This window comes from Antedon mediterranea, chromosome 10 (genome assembly GCF_964355755.1).
Source record: "Antedon mediterranea chromosome 10, ecAntMedi1.1, whole genome shotgun sequence".
Lineage (NCBI taxonomy): Eukaryota > Metazoa > Echinodermata > Crinoidea > Comatulida > Antedonidae > Antedon > Antedon mediterranea.
The window spans coordinates 14,718,398-14,738,872 of record NC_092679.1 but is presented as its reverse complement, the minus strand read 5'-3'; the positions used below and the strand labels follow the sequence as shown (position 1 = coordinate 14,738,872).

At 34.1% G+C, this 20,475-nt stretch overlaps 1 protein-coding gene across 2 annotated transcripts; it reads right to left on the bottom strand.

Moving 5' to 3' along the window:
• Positions 1-1,509: 1,509 nt before the first annotated feature.
• LOC140060226 (vacuolar protein sorting-associated protein 54-like) lies at positions 1,510-20,359 on the bottom strand. Of its 2 annotated transcripts, XM_072106345.1 has the most exons (26): positions 20,342-20,359; positions 19,720-20,047; positions 18,242-18,519; positions 17,610-17,673; positions 16,909-16,943; positions 16,452-16,568; positions 14,816-14,958; positions 14,195-14,294; positions 13,599-13,741; positions 12,839-12,962; positions 12,237-12,344; positions 11,746-11,804; positions 11,256-11,352; positions 8,776-8,921; positions 8,254-8,383; positions 7,253-7,384; positions 6,672-6,721; positions 6,484-6,563; positions 5,311-5,349; positions 4,963-5,026; positions 4,301-4,406; positions 3,462-3,549; positions 3,085-3,206; positions 2,614-2,694; positions 2,103-2,305; positions 1,510-1,992 (listed from the first exon to the last, which is right to left on the bottom strand). In XM_072106345.1, the coding sequence occupies exons 2-26, from the start codon at positions 20,045-20,047 to the stop codon at positions 1,893-1,895; spliced, it is 2,937 nt and encodes a 978-aa protein (XP_071962446.1). In that variant the 5' UTR covers positions 20,342-20,359; the 3' UTR covers positions 1,510-1,892. The 2 variants fall into 2 exon arrangements, with proteins under 2 accessions (XP_071962446.1, XP_071962445.1); XM_072106344.1 differs by lacking the exon at positions 20,342-20,359 and having other exon boundaries at positions 19,720-20,329.
• Between the last annotated feature and the right edge of the window lie 116 nt (positions 20,360-20,475).

Here is a 20,475-nt window from a genome sequence, read left to right as displayed (position 1 = left end):
AAAAAAATTATATATTTATCGTCGATCGTTATCGTCCTAGTGTGAATGGGCCTTTAAGCAGTGGCGTAACGGCTATGAGTGCTCACTGGCTAAACCCAGAGGATGGGCTGGCCTAGCCCATCTGGGCCAGGTGAAAATCCAGAGTTGGATGGCCAGTTAGGGTCCCTAATCCAGGACACATTAGGCCTCTGCGTTAATGAAACTGCTATTAAGACATTCTAGAAAGGCTCTACTGTAGGACTCCTTGGAAAAATTATACATTTTAATCAAAATTAAGTTCATGTATTAAAATTGTGTAGCATAACACATGGTGAAACATGCTAACCACAGCACAACTTTGGTCCAATACAAAACTGTAGCACTTTTCTGAAAATTCATTGGTCTATTGATGGCAAATGATGATCATCATTATTTCTTTTTAGATATAAAATTTATAAATAAATAAATTGTACATACACCTAACAACTGAAATATTTATCACATTGCTATTGAAACTCAAATAACAATAAATAAAACTTGTCATGTGACTATTTTCACAATTAATGTAAAAACAAAACCACTTCATTTAACATTTAAATAGTCATAAATTATAGATAATAAAATAAATGTAGAATATTTAATATATTTACATTTTCTTCAACAATTATTTGAAACTACATAATTATATTATATGATACAATAAACAAAATCAACCCCCATGTTCACTGTATATAATACATGACTGAGATCCAAACTTGGCACATTAAATAATTAAATATATTATTATTATTATTTTTAATATAAAAACCACCAATTAAAAAAGTATGAAAAGTCTAAATCCCTTCTCATTTAAACCATTCTAATTCATTTGATATTAAGATTGTCAAACATGATTGTAGGAGATAACATAAATGATAGAGTGAATTCACTCTTATTATCGAGTAAATACATTCTTATATTGAATACACTCATATATGGAGTGAATATGCTCTTATGTAAAGTGAATTCACTAATACATGGAGTGAATACACTCTTATAGAGAGTGAATACACTCTTATATAGAGTGAATACACTATTATAAAGAGTGAATACACTCTTACTTGGCGTGAATACACTTTTATATAGAGTGAATACACTCTTATTATAGTGAATACACTCTTATATAGAGTGAATACACTCTATAAAGAGTGAATACACTCCTATAAAGAGTGAATACACTCTTATATAGAGTGAATACACTATTATAAAGAGTGAATACACTCTTACTTGGAGTGAATACACTCTTATATAGAGTGAATACACTCTTATATAGAGTGAATACACTCTTATATAGAGTGAATACACTCTTATATAGAGTGAATACACTCTTATATAGAGTGAATACACTCCTATAAAGAGTGAATACACTCCTATAAAGAGTGAATACACTCCTATAAAGAGTGAATACACTCTTATAAAGAATGAATATACACTTATAGAGCTTTTCTTTGTTTTGCAAAACCCAGCCCACCCACCCAAAAAAAACTCCAAGTGTGTAACATCTTTTTTTTTTGGTTGCATTGCAGTCTCAGCTAGCACACTGGACATAAATCTAGAGAACGTACATTTAAAATCTTTTGGTAGACTTCACACACTAAAAATATTGTTTTTAGTGACCTATCTTGAATAGATTAAATTTCATTTGTTTAGTAATTGTTGTCAATAAACCTTTTTGACAAAACAATTTACCGAGGCACTAAATGGCATAAGAACTTAATTGTTCAGCCCTCTATCGACAAGTATTACATAGGGAAAAAATGGACATAGGCTGCCTTATACACAGTACATTAGCAATATCATGAAGATTCATAACATACGAAAGTGTAATGCAAAATAAGCAAAAGAGGGCACTCTCTCAAGTTGATAGGTTACTGTTACCTTCTGACCCATATATCATTCATATTGTCAAGTTTATCAAGGCCACTGGTCAATTGCACACACTCGGTATAGAATACTAGCTCAGAGGTCACTAGGCTGGAAAGAAAATTTTAAAATTATTTAAAAATGGCAAATATGTAAAACAAATGTATTACATAATGTAACAAGAATCGGCAATATATTTGGAAAACTTCTGAATTACTTACCCATGTTTAGGCCCACCATCGTTGGTTACATTCAAAATAATTAGCTGCTTATTAAGGTGTGTTTTAAATGAATTGTTCATTTGTATAAACAAATCTTTAATTTGTTCTGGTGGTAGAATATCGACTACGGCTTCATGTATCTTGCGAATTCTCTTACAGATTTCACGAAAAGTAAGTGACGGAACAGGTGCTTTGACTTCCCACTGAAACACAGACAAGAACATAGATAAGCTAATAATACATACCACCAACCAACCACCACCAACCATACATACTTAGGCCAAAAAGAACACCCTTAAAATTCTTCTTTCATATCTCAGTGAAAACCACTTAATCTTTATATATATATATATATTTATTGACTTAAGTGAAATACTTAGTATGTTGGGAAATATCACTTAAGTGTGGTTGTTACTTAAGGGAAATATTTATTCTTCATAAAGCAAAAACTACATACATTTTAGTTTAAAAATAATAATAATACATATTCCCAAGACAAAAGGCCACTTACCTTTGAAAGACAATGATTAAATGTATCATCCATAATTGCAATTAGTTTATTGGAGATTTCCTGTACATGATCATTATAGTCCTAAATTGAATGAAAAAATAAACAACCGCTACAGAATGTGTATAGTATTTTATGTTTAGATTATGAAGTGAAGATAAACTGTGGGAGAACAGTAGTCTACTACTCACAGGCTCCTCATTATAAAGAATAAATAAAGCTATAATCATTAGCTTTTAATAAGGTTTAGTATGATTGATCCGTTGTACGTACAGTAATTGTAATTTTTTAGTTGATCGCATGCATGAATGAATTTTCAATAGCGCTCCACTGTATAGTAGTAGTTTTTAAGCACAGCACCATAATCATTTGTCTTTAACAGAAAATCAGCTTAATTAAAAAAAGCAAATTGCGAGCAGTTTGATGGTAGTGATACAATTGCTAGTCATTTTATTTACGTTTTACTTTACCAACCTTGAGAATTTTGTCAAAAGAACGAAGCACCGTCATCTGGCGAGGTAGCAGGCGCTCAGCAAAGAATTGCTTCACAATTGGAATGTAAAAACTGATTAATTGAAGACATCTAGAGGCTAAGCCTAGAACATAATGAAGATTTCATTTTAGTTTTCTAAAATTTAAGTACTGTATAAGTAAATTTTCCCTCTCTATATATATATATAGCACATTTCTATTTGTAGTAAAAGTCATAGCTTCCAATCATCCATTTTAATACATTTTTTACTGTATTCTACCACTTGATACTAATTGTGTTTTTTATTTAATTTAGGAGGCATTTATGCAAGTAGTATGTAGTTAATAAGTAATAAATAAATTTTAAAAATGAACTTTACCTAAATTTTTGGTAGTTATTGTTTTAAGTCCTACTAATTGTAAGGCTCCTGCTCCCAAAACAAGCTGACAAGAACGAGAGTTAAAATTCTGTTGAGAAAAAAAAACAAAATGTTGAGAAAAAATTACAAAATTAGTACACATTTAATAATAGGATATTAAATTAATTGTATTATATTGACAAAATTTTAAGGATTATTAAAATTGTTTCTATTTTTATAATAACTTTCTTCAATTATGTACTTCCAAAGTAGTAAGTAATCATGTCAAAATTATTATACTGCAGTTACTGCAGTAACTAGAATTTTATTTACAGCAATGACATACGATTTGAGTTTGTTTAAATGTTGAACTTTATATGAGTCAGCCAGTGCAATAAACAGTATAGTTGATTACCCAGAAAAAGCATTTATTTATTTTGGTATATAAAAACATACAAACAGAATTACCAAAAGGCTGGAAAACGCTTTTTATCAAATATATAAAAAACATTATACAACTTGAAAAGGACAACAAAGCATAACACAACAATAGGGCAAGTTAAATAAAAGTTCACATACAAAAATAAATAATATTATGATCAGATTTTTTTTTTTACATTATTAAAATTATTAGGGCACAAAATGTACTTACTGCAGTAAATGCAATAGAATAATTATTATCAGGAAATCAAAATCTACAGACTTGTTTAAAAGGCATCTGAAATCATATTTATTCCAACAAATTTACGAGTGCTAGCGGTTCTGGCGTTGCGCTTTAGAACTTATCTTGGAAAGAATTTGGCGCATTATAAATATGAATTGATTGATTGAATAATTTTGACATGGTGCCTAACCATTACCTGTAATATTTCAATTAGTCTTGTTAATATATCAAGCGTTACTGACGGAATATCCTCAACACACTGGCAATATTCAGCAACCATCTTTAGTAACATTAGCACCGTTCTATAAAGTAAAATAACGTGAGCTGTTATGAATTGTGTTGTATTTAGTTTTACACAAAACTGAAATATATTCTTAAATAGAGTAAAAATGTAATACCATGTGATACCTTTCTGTTCTACAGTACTGGACATTTCAAGTGATGCTAAAGTACAACGCATGCATATATTCAGTTTTAGTGGAATATGAAATACATAAAAATTATTTTAGGGTTGTGTAGGTTTTGCCACTATGCATTCATTTTTAAGGCCAGCAGGCATCCCTGATATTGCGAAATATGGACACCAGAAATTAAACAAAAATTGTAAACATTTTTGCAAGTAAGTTCCTTTTTCCCTCACAAATGGGAAGTACAAGCAACTGAAGAAAAACAAATGTAGGCCTAGTCTAGTAGATGAAAGTAATCTGTATGCTAGGTAGTATAGGAAAAAAAATGTTCATATGTTAGGCTTATTTAAAAGTGAGGGGGTTTTTACGAACCCTACAAACTCCGCTGGCTATGGGCTTACCCAGGATTCTAAATACGGGTATAGGTAGCACTTTTTTCCAGGACACCTACCCTACTACAGCATATTTATTTCCGTCTATTTCCACATATTCAGCTGCTTTACATTCTTCATTACCTGAACAAAAAAAAAGAATTATATTTAAACTGATATATATAGCAAAGAAATAGAAATATTTACATTTTAAACATTTTATATTGGCTATTGAAACTATATATATTATAAAGTGCAATTTATCATCAAATTTGTCACATCAAACAAGCAAAGTGCGTTTATCTAAATTCCAACCACTTTTTTTTGCCCCATGACAATTTTGACATGTAATATATTGTTTGCATTGCTAAATCAATATGGGTCTTTAATTGGAGGACATATAATTAAGGTATATTTCTACAACATACCTTGGTCCATTCTTGCTAATAAGGCAAGTGATATTTCACCTGTAAAAAAAATAGGTTCTTACAACATAGGTCATACTTATACACAGGTTATATACAATTAATTTAAATGCACTATTAAGCATATGTAGTTAATTGAACACTGATTAAATACAGACAAATCAATATCATTGGCTGTTCTTCAGTCTTCAAAAACATCTGTTTTAATATGCAAACTGAAATACCAATATATTGCTATTGAATAGAATCAGGTACACATTTTACAATACACAATTTTTGTAATCATCATTTCAGTTTTCGCCACTTGCTTGCTGTACTAGTGGTTTAACATAAAAGTAAAAGACCATGTCAAAATCATTCTACTGCATTTACTGCAGTAACTACATTTGGTTTACTCTGTAACCCATTTATACAATTATTTATCAAGTTTTATTTAGGTAATCATACACATTATTTATTGAAGTGAAAATCTCATATACCTCAAATCATATATTATTGCAGTATTACAAAAGGTAGTTACTGCAGTAACAGTAGAATAATTTTGACATGATCCTTAAAGCAAAGAACTTATAACACAAGAATCGCCTGTTCGTCCGAAGCGCGTAACAATTTCAAAAGGCATTGTGGGATAGAATAGAGCTAATGGGTGGCGCCATTGTGAGCCATGGAGTAGGGCGCCCGCATCAAATTAGAAAGTAAAAATTATAGAGGGGATCTGCTAATACTCTAGGGGGAATAGAGTAATTGACTGAGGAGTAGGGCGCCCGCATCAAATTAGAAAGTCAAAATCATAGAGGGGATCTGCTAATACTCTAGGGGGGTAGAGTAATTGACTTCCTAGTTTGGAGGGGGCGCTGCTCCATGCTGTGAAATGGCGTTGCCCAGTTTGACCTTTTAACCATGTACTTCCGATACTGTGTTTTGAATGCAAATTGAAGAACAGGAGATTCTTGTGTTATAAGTTCTTTGCTTAAAGGTATAAGACTCTTTACACAACTAACACATTATGTGGATTATGGATGGGTAGGGAAAATTGTAATTGGTTATATGTATATATATGTTGCAACATTGAAAGTAATACCCAATTTGAGAGTCATATACCCCATGGAGAATTAATACTGTATTGGTACACAACCCTCAAAGGTACTTCTGATGTATTAAATACGTGTTTATTACCTTTAGCCATTGCACTAAGTAAATCTTGGAAACTAGCTGGAACCTCTGCCTGTTTCCATCTCTCATTATCCAATAGTAAACTATAAACAATTAAAAGTCAAATTATTTAAAATGTTAACAAGAGGAAATTTTCTCCTCAAAAAAAAAACCAAACAAAAAAGCAATTGGACACCTGTCTATATACTAACCTCATTTTGGTTTTTCTTTCTTCATGAAATCTATTTACAAACTTGTTTGCCTGGGTTAAAAATAAATACAAGGAAATGTAATGGAAACATATATATCTGGCAAACCTTGTAATAGAAAAGGATTATTTTATGTCAGATGTAGAATTTATTTATTTAATTGGAATGACAACTTTAGATTGCTCTTACACTCTCCATACTGTACACAAGTGATAAGAGTAAAACATCTTTTACATCGGCTCCGGTCCGGATCCGGAAAATAAAATCAAACTTTAATGTTTGTTTTCATGTCAAGCGCATATTGATTGGTGCATAGTTGGGTGGAGTGTTGTGTAAATGAAACATTAAGGTTTGATTTTATTTTCTTGAGCCAGAGAAGTATAGTCTCAGTGATCAAAATGGTGGAGCATCTGCATATCAAGAAAAAGAGTTTAAATTTCTATTATGTCGAAATTTGTTCTTTGAGTATTTTCACCGGATGGTCTAAATTTTCTCTTGCCCCAATTAAATTAACACCTCCTATTCACCAACACGTCTGAACAAAAAAAAAACCGTCTTAAGAGTGTTTATGGCAAGTTATTTACCTGGTTTTGTAGCCCTCCTCTTAAAGAGCTACTTCGTTTTCCACAAACGGTTTCACACTGTGTCACAAAGGACTCTATTGATCTGGATAAAGACACAAATTCACTGGAACTTAATTTCTCTAGAAAACCATCCTAAAAAAGAAAACAAAATTTAATATAATGCTTTTTTTTAAATATAATATTTTGATTGGCTAAAGTTGTTGGGAGAGTAGCATGTTTAAATAATAATTAAATCAAATTAGTAATAAAATAGATAGAAATGGGGACAGGGGAGGGTAGGGGAGTGTGTGTGTTATGGGAGGGGGGTTGGGGTGGGCGTTGGTGTGCTGCGATGATACTAGTGATCCACTTTTCAATCTAAATGTCAACATTAGGTTTTAGTATCTTCACTTTAAACACACTGCTGAAAATCATAATAATGATATGGACAATAACTAGACAAAATATAATTTTGATTAACTACCGTGTACTATTAGATAGGTCATTTACAAATAGGTTTCAATGAATGAAGATAGCAAGATAAAGTAACATAAATGCAGCAGCTGTTTAAATAGCAATCATAATTGATTCAATTACACATCACACAGACAGTAGTGACATAGTTTTAGCTGGCTTACAAATAGTAGTTCTCATTTTGTGAAAAACCACCACATATTACTTTGAGACAACCACAGAATTGATCACTATTTTGTGACATCCACAGGATTATCACTATTTTAACTAAAACAATATCTTTTACAACTATAACTATAGGAACAGACGAGTTGGAAGTAGTTTATTGTAAGCCCTGGGTAATATTTAACTACAGACAATTTACTAGTTGTTACTTCAGCGTACATAAAGAATATAATGATAAAATTAATAAATGTTGAATTATTATTATCATTAACAATTATAATATGTAAACATTCAGTACAATTATGTCATAGTATGGAAATTTGGTTCTTCTCTACTTTTTATTTTTCGTTTATTTTTCATAATGTTATCAATAACTACAATACCTTTCCCCTTGCAATAAGAAGCTTAAGACTTCGGTCGTGAGCATAGTTGCATAACATCACCAGCATCTCTTTCAAACCAGAACTCAGTCGCTGATGTTCTACAGGTGCAATCAAGATATCTGCATCAGGTCTATAAAGTCAAAATAATAACATTTTATACAAGTATTTAATAGAGTTATGATATGTTACAAATAGATTTAGGGGCTTAATTACTGGCCGTATTCACCATTCACACTTACCCTTAAAATTAAAAATATCTCCTATAAAAATGAATACAATTTACAGGAAATACTTAAATATCTATTGAATTAAGTGAAATACTTAATATTTAAGAGAAATATCTCATTTAAATGTGATTGGTGAATACGGCTACTGGAGTTTTATATAAATAGGAAGCCTTTTTTCCTACAAAAGGGTAAACATTGTCATGAGCTTGGCTGGTTAGGTCTACTATCACTTCAGTAGACTCTAGATCGCCGTTTCGCAACCTATGGTAAATACGGTAATAAATACGATATTTACGCTATATCTTTCTGAGGATCCGACTGTGCATCACTTTGTGAGCTTTCTGCATTGTTTTCGGATTCTTCTTCCACCAGGTCACCTGCAGATGATGTGCTCTTTCCTACAGCAAAGTCAATCAGTCTATACATTATTATCCAGGTCATCTGAGAAGAAATAAAACATTAGGTTTATCAAGGGACTATTAAAAGAATAGCACTTGAAGAGAGCAAAACAGATGTAGCCAGAATGTCTGTAATATCAGGCAGGTTGTGTCTTGAGCCATTAATAAAGACTTTGTCAGGGAACATTTAAAATGGTTCACTTGAAAAGAGAGAAAAGAAAGGCAAAAGTCAATGTTATTTTGAGGTATGTTTTCATTTATTCTTTCAGCAGTTAAAATAGATTGACAATGTACTATTGGAAAAGGAAGTACTAATTCCACAGGATATAAGTATTCAGTTTTTAGACTTGAAAATTAACGTACATCTAGTCAATGCAGAGCATATTTACTTACAGTTAAAGCTCTGTCTACACTATCAAACTATTTTGACAAACAAATTGTGATGTGCCCAAATATAGAAATGATTTGCACAAATATGGTAGTGCTATGACATCATTTCCATATATGGGCACATCACAGGCCCGTATCCAGGGGGGGTGCGTTGGGTGCAGACGCACCCCCCCAAGTCCCAAAAGGTCCACTATTTCCTCGGTTGGTATTTTTTCTTGTCTTGTTTAACTAAAGACAATATCATTATATATATACAAAATTTACATTATCAATGGTATACAAACAAAAATATGCTAATATAAAATGAAAAAATACCGGTAATTAAATTACGGAATCTGAACTGACTACAAACTCGATGTAAAACATGCGCAGTCGATCATGTGACGACAAGCAATAGCTTAGCGCTTCATGTACGCGGTACGCGGTAAAGTGTTTGCTGGAGAAATACAGACAACTTAACGTCAGGGAACACGTGTACTTTTTGTCGGGGAATATAATATACAGTAAAAAGCGTTCGCGTTCACTTCGTAGCTAGCTTCAGCGCCTAGAAAACCGCGACGTTTCATTGACCGTGAGAGTACGTCAGAGTGATATTATGCACTTTATATGCATTCATTATTGCCAGCGATCTAACTTACTACTAAACAATAGCTAGGTACGCACTTGTCTGGCGGTATCCCTTTGTACGAATCGTTCAACGTTGGGTCGAGACGCGTGATATCAAGTTTCATCCAGGGACCAAAATGTGTAATGTGTTATTTTCCAGGCGAAGTTTACCGACGGTTACGTCGTGTACTGCGTCGACGTACGCTACACTACAGCAAAAACGAATTATGTTAATTGTTCGTTTGTTCACCAATTTTTTAATTTACAAGTAACCTTCTGTACCGTGGGGCACCTAAAATAAATTTTTCATCCATTACTAAACAAAAAAACATGCCATTTTCGCTTAGCCAACATTATAGCTATAGTTATTACATTTTCAATATCCTGTATGTCATGAATTTCTCACCACTCGGAAGTCCAGATGGTACGCATGCATACACCTGGGAGGAATAAACTTTTTTCCCCGACTGAAAAAGGTCTACGCTTGCGTTTTTTAAGCCTCTAGGCCTGATGTTTCCAAAGTATAAAATGCAATTTTTTGAAGACCTGCAGCTCTAGTTTTAAACATTTTCTTAGCTCAGCCCCAACAATAAAGCTGGTCATATTTCGAAGAACAAGAAGTACATTTTCCGGGACCTAACATCTCTATTTTTCAAACATTTCTTAGCTCAGTCACAACCCATGATAGGGACTTATATATTTTTTTTCATGTTTTGAAGTATAAATAAGTCCAATTTCCAGGACCTCCAACTCTATTTTTCAAAATTTTCTTTGAACTTTTATTTTTTAACTTGAAAAATATGGATTGAAACCGTCATCGCGCATCGTTTTTTTGCACGCAGTATTTTATTTATGCATTATAAAAAATGGAAAAAATGGCTACCCTAAATCTGATTAAAAAAAACCTCAAATGACGCTAGTACGCGTTGCTTCCGGGGGCTTCGCCCCCCTGGACCCCACCGGGGGTCCTTGGCGGCCCCTGGCCCTCAGCCTAGTGATGCTCGCATAGCCCCCTCGTCGGGGAATGTAGCCCCCGCGTCGGGAAGATCCTGGCGCCACCCCTGCTGAGTTGGCCTCATCATGAAAGCGTTAAGTTCTGGTGTCCATCGTTCAACTAGCCCAAGCCACAACAGAGAGTCTTACATCAGTCTTTAGAACGTCAAATAACGCAAATTTTCCCAGGGCCTTCGGCCCCTGGACCCTGACCGGGGGCCCTTGGCGGCCCCCTGGCCCCCAGTCATTGTTGCTCGCTTCGCTCGCACCCCCCCATTATAAATGCTGCATACGGGCCTGCATCACACTATTTTGTCAAATAAAGTTTGATAGTGTAGACAGAGCTTTATAGAAAAATGTGATATATAGTAAAAATAAGATTTCTTACCTTAACACGATGAAGAAGCTTTGCTAAATTAATGAAAACTATCTTGAACATCTGAAGCCATTCGGTAAAGTTCAACAACCTCATCTGGTCTGCTAGACTAAAAGAAAGATTTATACCATTACAGTCATGTAATTAAAACAATTAAATATATACCTACTAAAATAGAACAGTAGTGAAGGTAATGTACAGTACCTTCCAAAAAACATCTACTTTCAAGCTCTATCTACACTATCAAACTAGTTTGACAAAAAAAGTGTGTCCAAATATGTTAGTGATATGACATCATCATGTCCATATATGGGCACATCACATTTTGTGTGTGTAGAGAGAGCTTTACACATAGTTTCCGTGGAAATTATTCGGGAAAAACGTGTTAACATTCTATGAGGGTTCCATTTCTTAACTGTTTATTGGTCGGAAATATCTTTTCAAACGAAATGTCATGAAGCTAGATCATTATGCAATCTTCAAAATGCCTGTAATAACTTACCTGCCCAAATTGCCCTCTACATCGATACTGTCAGCTTCAGAGACAGCAGCAACCACCGTCTAGAAGACAAAATGAATGGCCGAGTGGTTAAGACAGTGGAATCGTAATCCACAGCCTTATGGCAAGGATTCGAGACTCATTCTCTCCATTTTTCTAGTGGTAGAACAAGTTGTCTTGGATCCAGACTACAAACCATACTTCCATGAGTGTACACAAACCTAGTACATCTTTCGAGATGAGTAGGGCGTTACCCCCAGTGCGCATGTCGTCATAGACAGATGAAATAGCCCTGTAGTTGGCAGCACCGACATAGCAGAAAAGCATGTAATTGAAAAGTGTAAAGTCTATAGATGATGAAATTGTTTGTGGAATGAACTACTGTAAAGAAATATATTAACATTAACATTAACTATAACATCAGTCAATGAATGTTGAAATTATTAACATGGTTATGTTCTAAGAACTAAAAACAGTAATTTCTCAAATCTTACTTGTTTAACCATTGTTTTTATAGACGTTGTACTTTCATTTTTGTAGTCTTCCAAAAAGCTAAATTTATGTTGCCGAAGAAGTCCGAGAATTATACTGGACAGCTTTTCCTGTAAATAGATGAAAATTAAAGTTACTTTTTTGTTTATTTAAAGAAAAAATCTCTGCATATATTACTATTGTGCATATACTGTAGGTCAGATAGGTTGCTAGCCTTATTCAGACTTAATTGTACTGAATGCTCAGTACATTGAGAAAACTCAAAAGTAAGTTTTAGGGTGGCCTAGCATTATAACTCTGTTGCAAAGTAGTAGTATAGTATGACAATCATACAATCCCTTCCTAAATAAAAAGCCAACTTTCACAGACAAGCGGTAAAAGTAAGCGGAAAACCACGTAACTTGTCCCACATAGAATCCCTATATTTTGGAAACCGTCCATTTTATATAAATTGTCATAAGAAAAACCATAGATTCTATATTGTATTGTAAATTGGTCGAATAAATTCAAAATATGACCATGTGATTTTAAGAAACCCTTTAACCACCAATCTATACAACAGTAGAAAATAAATAGACGTCTTTTAGTAATAAATGAAACACACCTCGTCTGGCCCTGTGTCGTCGTCGATCGGCCTGTTTAAATCTGAACTTGCAAAACGAACAAACTCTTCATGCATCATTTTATCAATCAGTTTTTCCAACTCGATAAGCTGTGAGCCAAGATGCCTAAAGAAAAGGAGTTTATTATTTATAAATTAATAGCAGTATAGAAAAAAAATATTTATTATTATATACCGGCATGCCCTCGAACTATACAACTGCACATGTCTGTTTCCTGTACCTTCTTTCAATACAATCAAATCGGATAGACAGTTTTATGTAATTTTAAATTCTATATTTATCATATTTAACTGAAAAGTTGAAAGTAGAGATTACTGAGTCAATTCAACATAATCACAGCTCACAAAGTGTCCATCCATGGTGATGGACCATCAAAAAAGCTGCATAATCGAAAATCTAGCCTGGAATGGCTCTTCAAGTTGTCTTGAAATAGCGTCAGGCATAGTATAGGGTTTCGCAGTGTCTAAGTTGGCCTTTAGTTAACTGTCTAGTGGTACTGGTACTAGTAATCATCTACATAGACATCTGGTAGCCATTGACATAAAGTTGGCATTTAGATTAATGAAACTTTTAATTGTACACAATATTTTTTGACATACCACAGACATTGCAATAAATTACACAAACTAGTCAGTAGTAGCAGTAGTAGTGGGTTAATATATACACAAAGTAATAGTAATGGTACTGTAACAATTGAGTCTTCACTTTCTCATGGCATCCATAATATTATAGTAATATTACCTGAAACTTTGTATGCCGGAAAGTTCCTGCGTGAGAACCTCTTGTGTTGTTGAGATTAAGTCAAGCGCGCCAACAAACTCTGAAGTTGACAGTAACAGCTGGATGGTAGGCTGGGTTTGATGAACAGTTGCCATCAGTTTTAACTAGAATGACGAGAAAGGATATTTGATGGTTTCATTTAGATTTTACAACTGATTGGATGTTAAACATTTCAGTCAGATAGTGTCATGACAACACATGACAACTATTTCAATATTATTTCTTTCCTACATATGCTGACCCCAAAATAAATATTAAAAAGTGGTATACAATTCTATTGTTTTGAATGGTTTCTTATAATTCAACCGCGAGAACGGCCTCTCGTATGCTAAACATTTTCTTACAACCTTATTGTGATTAACTACGGTATAGTAAATTTTAAACAATAAAAAAACTGTACTGTATCAAGAAAATGTTGGTTTAAAAACGATATTTTTATATACTAAATAAATATTTTTTCATATTGGGCATATCACTACCATATTTGGGCACATCACACTTTTTTGTCACATAAAGTTTGATAGTGTAGACAGAGATTAATTGTTAAGCAGACATACCTTATTAAAGACTTTTGCATGGTTCACTCTTGAGATTTTGTAACCTAATGTTTCTAACGATCTCTTAGCTAGCACATCATCTACTGCTGTTATCCGTTCCCTATAGAAATCAAACAACATGTTTGTCAAAGTATAGATTACACTTCATCATTAAATAACATAAAAGTATTTATTACCTCTGTCAAGGAGGTCGTTTGTTCACACCTGTTTCTTGTAGAGGTTATCTTTATTAAATTGTCTGCCCAGGTGAAACAATCCATTAGGACTTGGGTTAGCTTCGGTTGCACCATCTTCGTTAAATATTGTTGAAATATATAAATAAATAGATTTGGTGGGGGGGGGGGGGGGAGTTGAGAGGGAGTAGTGTTATGAGGGGTGGTCTGACCACTTGTTTTTTTTAATTAAAAGGTTTGTACGTGTCGCGGAATGTACATTCAATATAAACTGAGTCATTAAATGTTATATAATGGTAACATCTTTATTCTTAAGTGGCCAGAGAACCCCCCATAACACTTTCTCTCCCACCAATATATTCATTTAATTATATTTATATATTTCAACAATATTTAAGCTGATCAGTAGGAACCCTAGCATATTTAATTTTTTGATAATCATCCTTACCGTAAGTCTTTAATAGCTGAGCAGGTGGAAATAAGGTTGTCCTGTAATTTGTCATGTGACGCCATAGCCGTGAAGAACGCTGTTGATCTTTGTGAGATTTGACGAGCAAGTTCAACCTCAACTGAATCCAAGTAATGACTCAACTAAGATGATAAAAAATGTATAACATAGTTAAGGTATACTGTAAAATGTACTGTATGTATTGGTTGAAGTAGGGAGAGGTATTGGTGGTTAACCTGCTTGCCTTCCAATCCCAAGGTGCAGGCTGTATTGGTTGAAGTAGGGAGAGGTATTGGTGGTTAACCTGCTTGCCTTCCAATCCCCAGGTGCAGGCTGTATTGGTTGAAGTAGGGAGAGGTATTGGTGGTTAACCTGCTTGCCTTCCAATCCCAAGGTGCAGGCTGTATTGGTTGAAGTAGGGAGAGGTATTGGTGGTTAACCTGCTTGCCTTCCAATCCCAAGGTGCAGGCTGTATTGGTTGAAGTAGGGAGAGGTATTGGTGGTTAACCTGCTTGCCTTCCAATCCCAAGATGCAGGCTGTATTGGTTGAAGTAGGGAGAGGTATTGGTGGTTAACCTGCTTGCCTTCCAATCCCAAGATGCAGGCTGTATTGGTTGAAGTAGGGAGAGGTATTGGTGGTTAACCTGCTTGCCTTCCAATCTCAAGGTGCAGGCTGTATTGGTTGAAGTAGGGAGAGGTATTGGTGGTTAACCTGCTTGCCTTCCAATCCCAAGGTGCAGGCTGTATTGGTTGAAGTAGGGAGAGGTATTGGTGGTTAACCTGCTTGCCTTCCAATCCCAAGGTGCAGGCTGTATTGGTTGAAGTAGGGAGAGGTATTGGTGGTTAACCTGCTTGCCTTCCAATCCCAAGGTGCAGGCTGTATTGGTTGAAGTAGGGAGAGGTATTGGTGGTTAACCTGCTTGCCTTCCAATACCAAGGTGCAGGCTGTATTGGTTGAAGTAGGGAGAGGTATTGGTGGTTAACCTGCTTGCCTTCCAATCCCAAGGTGCAGGCTGTATTGGTTGAAGTAGGGAGAGGTATTGGTGGTTAACCTGCTTGCCTTCCAATCCCAAGGTGCAGGCTGGATTGGTTGAAGTAGGGAGTGGTATTGGTGGTTAACCTGCTTGCCTTCCAATCCCAAGGTGCAGGCTGTATTGGTTGAAGTAGGGAGAGGTATTGGTGGTTAACCTGCTTGCCTTCCAATCTCAAGGTGCAGGCTTCGATCCTGACCTAGTGCTTGGGTTGTAACTCTTTCTACTCCACTCAACTGAGGCTTAGTTTTAAGCAGGATATATTATTAAATTATAATTTATCAATCCTGTATTTGCCATGTTTCTTGCTGCCGGATAAATACAATAAGTATGCAATGGTTTAGAAAATTATATGTTAATATGCTAGTATTTTGGTACCATTTTCACTACTCTGACATACTTTATGCTAAGTACATATTGAGAACACAAGTTTTTATCAAGTACAGGACTCGAACCCACGAAATCTGGCGTTCATACTCTTTTTAACTACCTAATTTGAATGAGAAAACTATTGACCTTTAGTGAATAAAATAACCTTTTATTAATCCAATCAGCTTTTTGATCAAACTTTAAATAAAAGGACCAAAGAAACTGTTTATCCTTACTTTTTCTTGAAGGAGTTTTGAAGATTGGCCAACTCCTCGACTTTTAAACTGTGACCATGGTAACACAGCTTGAAATGTTTCTGGATTCTCAAGTGCAAAATCGCCTCTAAAAAACATCTAAAAAAACCAACTTATTTTAAAACTTCTCATAAAGATTTAAAAAATTATTTAAGTATTGCCAAATCATATAAAGAACCAAAGATATCATTTCACTTCCAAAAATAAAATTCAAAAGTCAAACGAACAGAAATTTAGAGAGTACATACATTAATGTTGACTGTTTTTGTGGAAATGGTACAATTATAAACAGATGTTCTCTTGACAAGTATAGCATATGCCTATCTTAAATGATTCCAGATGAACCAAATAAACTTCCTTTTTTTGTACAACCGTAACTTAATATAATTTGTGCTTTTACTCAAAATTCACAGAAAAAAAGTACTAAAAGTACAATTACCTTTGGAATTTGCTGTAATTCTGCTTGACTTTTATCTAAAAAATATGAAAGCATATGAAAAATGAGAAATTCATGAATAGTATACTAACATCTGACCTTTTTATAAATATTTAGCTCATTATAAATGTTGGTGAAACAAGAGCATTTTTGATAGTGAACTCTTTAAGGGTTTGAAGTTCACTCTCTCCATGGTTCTTGTGGTAGAACGAGTCTTCTCAGATTAGACTATAAACCATAGGTCCAGTGTACACCAAATGCTTGGTGCACTTTAAAGAACCTAGTACATGTTTCAAGACGAGTAGGGGGTTGCCCCAGTGTATTAGTTCTCACACACCTGCCAGTACCGACGTGACATCAGCAGTGCATTGTGAGGACATTGTTTGTGGAATGTGCTATACAAATACATTAGCATTGAGTAGCGAAGTGTAGTTTAATGTATGTTTGTACAGTACTACTACTACTACTGTACGGTCACACCTTATAATAATCGCAGCAACCTGTCACACATACACTACAATAAATTTTATTTACAAATCCATAGTCAAAATTTGTTCAAGAATATAAATAATTCAAAAAACTATTTAGCAGTATACTTTGATGTTTTGTACAAATGCTGTACATACCATGTCATCTTTGGCAAATTGGTTCCACTAAAAAATAATAAAAAATAATATAAACAAAAAATAAACTTGCAAACCTACCAGTCACAGCAGGTAACCTAGGAGCTTGTTTCTGAGATGATTGGACCTTGTGGCATTTTAATTTCTATGGAAACAAAAAAAAATTAATGATCAAAAACCAATGATGACGACATTCAATTATTGTTGAAATATAGGTAATAAAGTGTATGGTAAGCTAGCTAAGCCCTTCAGCAAGATATGTTTTTGAAAATTTTTAATTAACAGAAGTAGAGCTGAAGCTTGGTGGTTAACATGCTTGCCTTCCAATCCCAAGGTCCAGGGTTCAATCCTGACCTACAGTACAGTACAGTGCCAATGTTGTACAATAACTCACGACTCTTTCAACTCTACTCCCTAAGCCTCAAATGAGAATTATTTTATACAAGTGTGATAAATGATAAAATAGTTTATCCATCCTGTAATTGGTAAGTTACTCGGTTTTGGATGATTTTGAACATTTTTTTTTAAAGACAGAGAAACAAAAATAAACTTCTTTTATGTTGGGCCAAATTATCCATACCATCATTTCATCTGTTTACCTGCCTTTAGTAGCTACTGTATGTACAATATGTCTACTATAAAACAATTAAGGAATATAAAACAAAAATAAAATGTCAATACTGTACATATTTTATTAGGCCTACAATACTTACACTTGCTGTTTTGTTCAAGTACTTTTCGAAGTTTGCTTTGGTTATTATCTGCAGATGAGGGGAAGGTGGAATAACAGTGTTCTCAATAAAACCTTCTCCCCATGTCTTTGTAAAGAAATCGTGTTCACGTCGTGATTTTCTAGGATCATTCAAAACTGCTGGTAGATTAACACTCGATGAATACACAGTCCACTTGTGTTGGTCACTGACTATCGATGGGGCCTGATTGGTCAATCGAGTCTGCTTGGCCATTAAAGGATTGATTTTGTTTGTATATCCTAGAGAAGATTTGAAGAGATTTTAAATGCTTTAATATTGTAGTGGTATTTATTTTAGGGATCACGGCAGCATTATTCTACATTTTGTTACTGCCATTAAACATATGATTTTAGTTTTAATGTTCATATGTTTTCAATTTGAAGTTTCGCTGCAATAAATAATGTGTATAATTATCCCAAAAAGCTTGTTAAATAATTGCATAAAAATCTTACAGTAAAACGTACTGTATTTACTGCAGTAAATGCAGTAGAATAATGTTGCCATGGTCCCAATGTACATTGTATAAACCTCAAATAATAGGCAGAAAGCTCTGTTTACACTATCAAACTAGTTTGAAAAAAAAAAAAATGTAATATGCCCAAATATGGTGGCGATATATGCCTAAATGGTAGTGATAAACATCATCATGATATTTTTTGTTGTCAAATAACCTTAAAGGTTGATAGTGTAGACAGAGCTTAAGAATAAATGAGAAACCTTTGTACAATAGTTCTGTTATTAATGTATGTTTTACTTCACATACATTATTCAGGCTCTATAGCAACACAAAATAAATTGTGAATACAAAACAAAGTTCACAAGTTTAGATAGAGATAATAAATAGTCTATGGTTTCAATTTTATTCACATTAATCTCTCTCTTTGCGAGTTAAGCACTTTATCCAAACAATTTATTGGGATACAGTATATCATCATTTTATGATTACTTATTTACATACATCAAACAACTTTGAATAGGCAATTTAGGTAGCTTAAATCAAGTTTAAAATTCACCAAAAATTCATTGACTTCCAGACAATGAGTTTCTCGCTGACTTTTTTTTTTGCTTTAAATATTAGTTTCTTCAGTCCAATTTTTGGTCAAACAAAATGAATAACTAATGTTATATTAAAACTGCGCAGCCAGGTTCAACAACTAATTTTTTTTTAGATCTGAAATCAGTAATATTTAATATATAAAAATTATAAAATATGGTAAAAAAATATTTAAAAATAAACAAAATTGTATATTATCAGATGTTAAAATGAACTAAATTTGACAGCAATGTGTAAACGATGAAAAGTACTGAAAGATGAGAGAAAGAAATCATATTTATAATATAATGCACAAAAAAATCTCAACCCAAAAATTGTTAATCTTGTGCCAGGAATACCTAAACCAAAAAAAAAAATCATTACAAAAAAAAAAAAATCTGCTTACCATCATCTGCTACGTGATCCCTAGCAACATGAAATTCGTAGTCTTTATCGCTGACACCTTCCAACGGGAGACTGGGACATATTCCATGTGTACCGTACCGACAAACAAATGACCCTCCCTCTTTCGTACAATGTTTCTCGCGCAAATGGAGGGCAAATTCTGAAGGCGATTTCCATTGGATTGAACATATCTCGCATGTTCTCCAATGATTTGTAGTTTCGTTCTTATCAATGGTAGGCCTCACGTCAGGTCTATTTTCAGTTCGTCGACCAGAGCCTACAGCAGGGACGACAGCCGACAAATGCTCCCCTGCAGTACGCCGTTGCATCTGTGCAGTATGAGTTCAACAGTAGTACCTACCTACTACTACTTAGGCTACAGTACTAACTTAACTTAAGTTAGGCCAGGGAGCAACTCCCTCTCTCTGGTTTGTTTGCCAAGCCCAGGCTACTCTAGGCCTAGCTAGCTAGGCTATACTGTACTCTACTAACTACACAGGTTTACAGTGGGTAGGCTACACCACTTTCGAAAATGTGCTGTTTTTCAATCCACAATCGCAAAATGTGTTAGTAAAAACTAGTTATTAATAACCAATAAAACTACAATTCTACTAGGGCTATACCAGTCACAAATAGAAACATTTGGTAACTTTTTATCCTCAGAAATAAATGCTAGGCTCAGGGACTTCCTGCCTTTTTTATACTGCTCTGTTGGCAGCACAGATGTTGAAAAGCAGTGTGTCAAAAAGACAAAAAT

Excerpts from the sequence above, each read along its gene's own strand:
- LOC140060226 (XM_072106345.1), bottom strand. The coding sequence starts at position 20,047 with ATGCAACGGCGTACTGCAGGGGAGCATTTGTCGGCTGTCGTCCCTGCT. Across the intron at positions 17,674-18,241 it reads ACTTGAACAAAACAGCAAGT|AAATTAAAATGCCACAAGGT; the intron begins GTAAGTATTGTA and ends TTGTTTCCATAG. Across the intron at positions 8,384-8,775 it reads GATCCTCAGAAAGATATAGC|ACCTGATGCAGATATCTTGA; the intron begins GTAAATATCGTA and ends TTGACTTTATAG.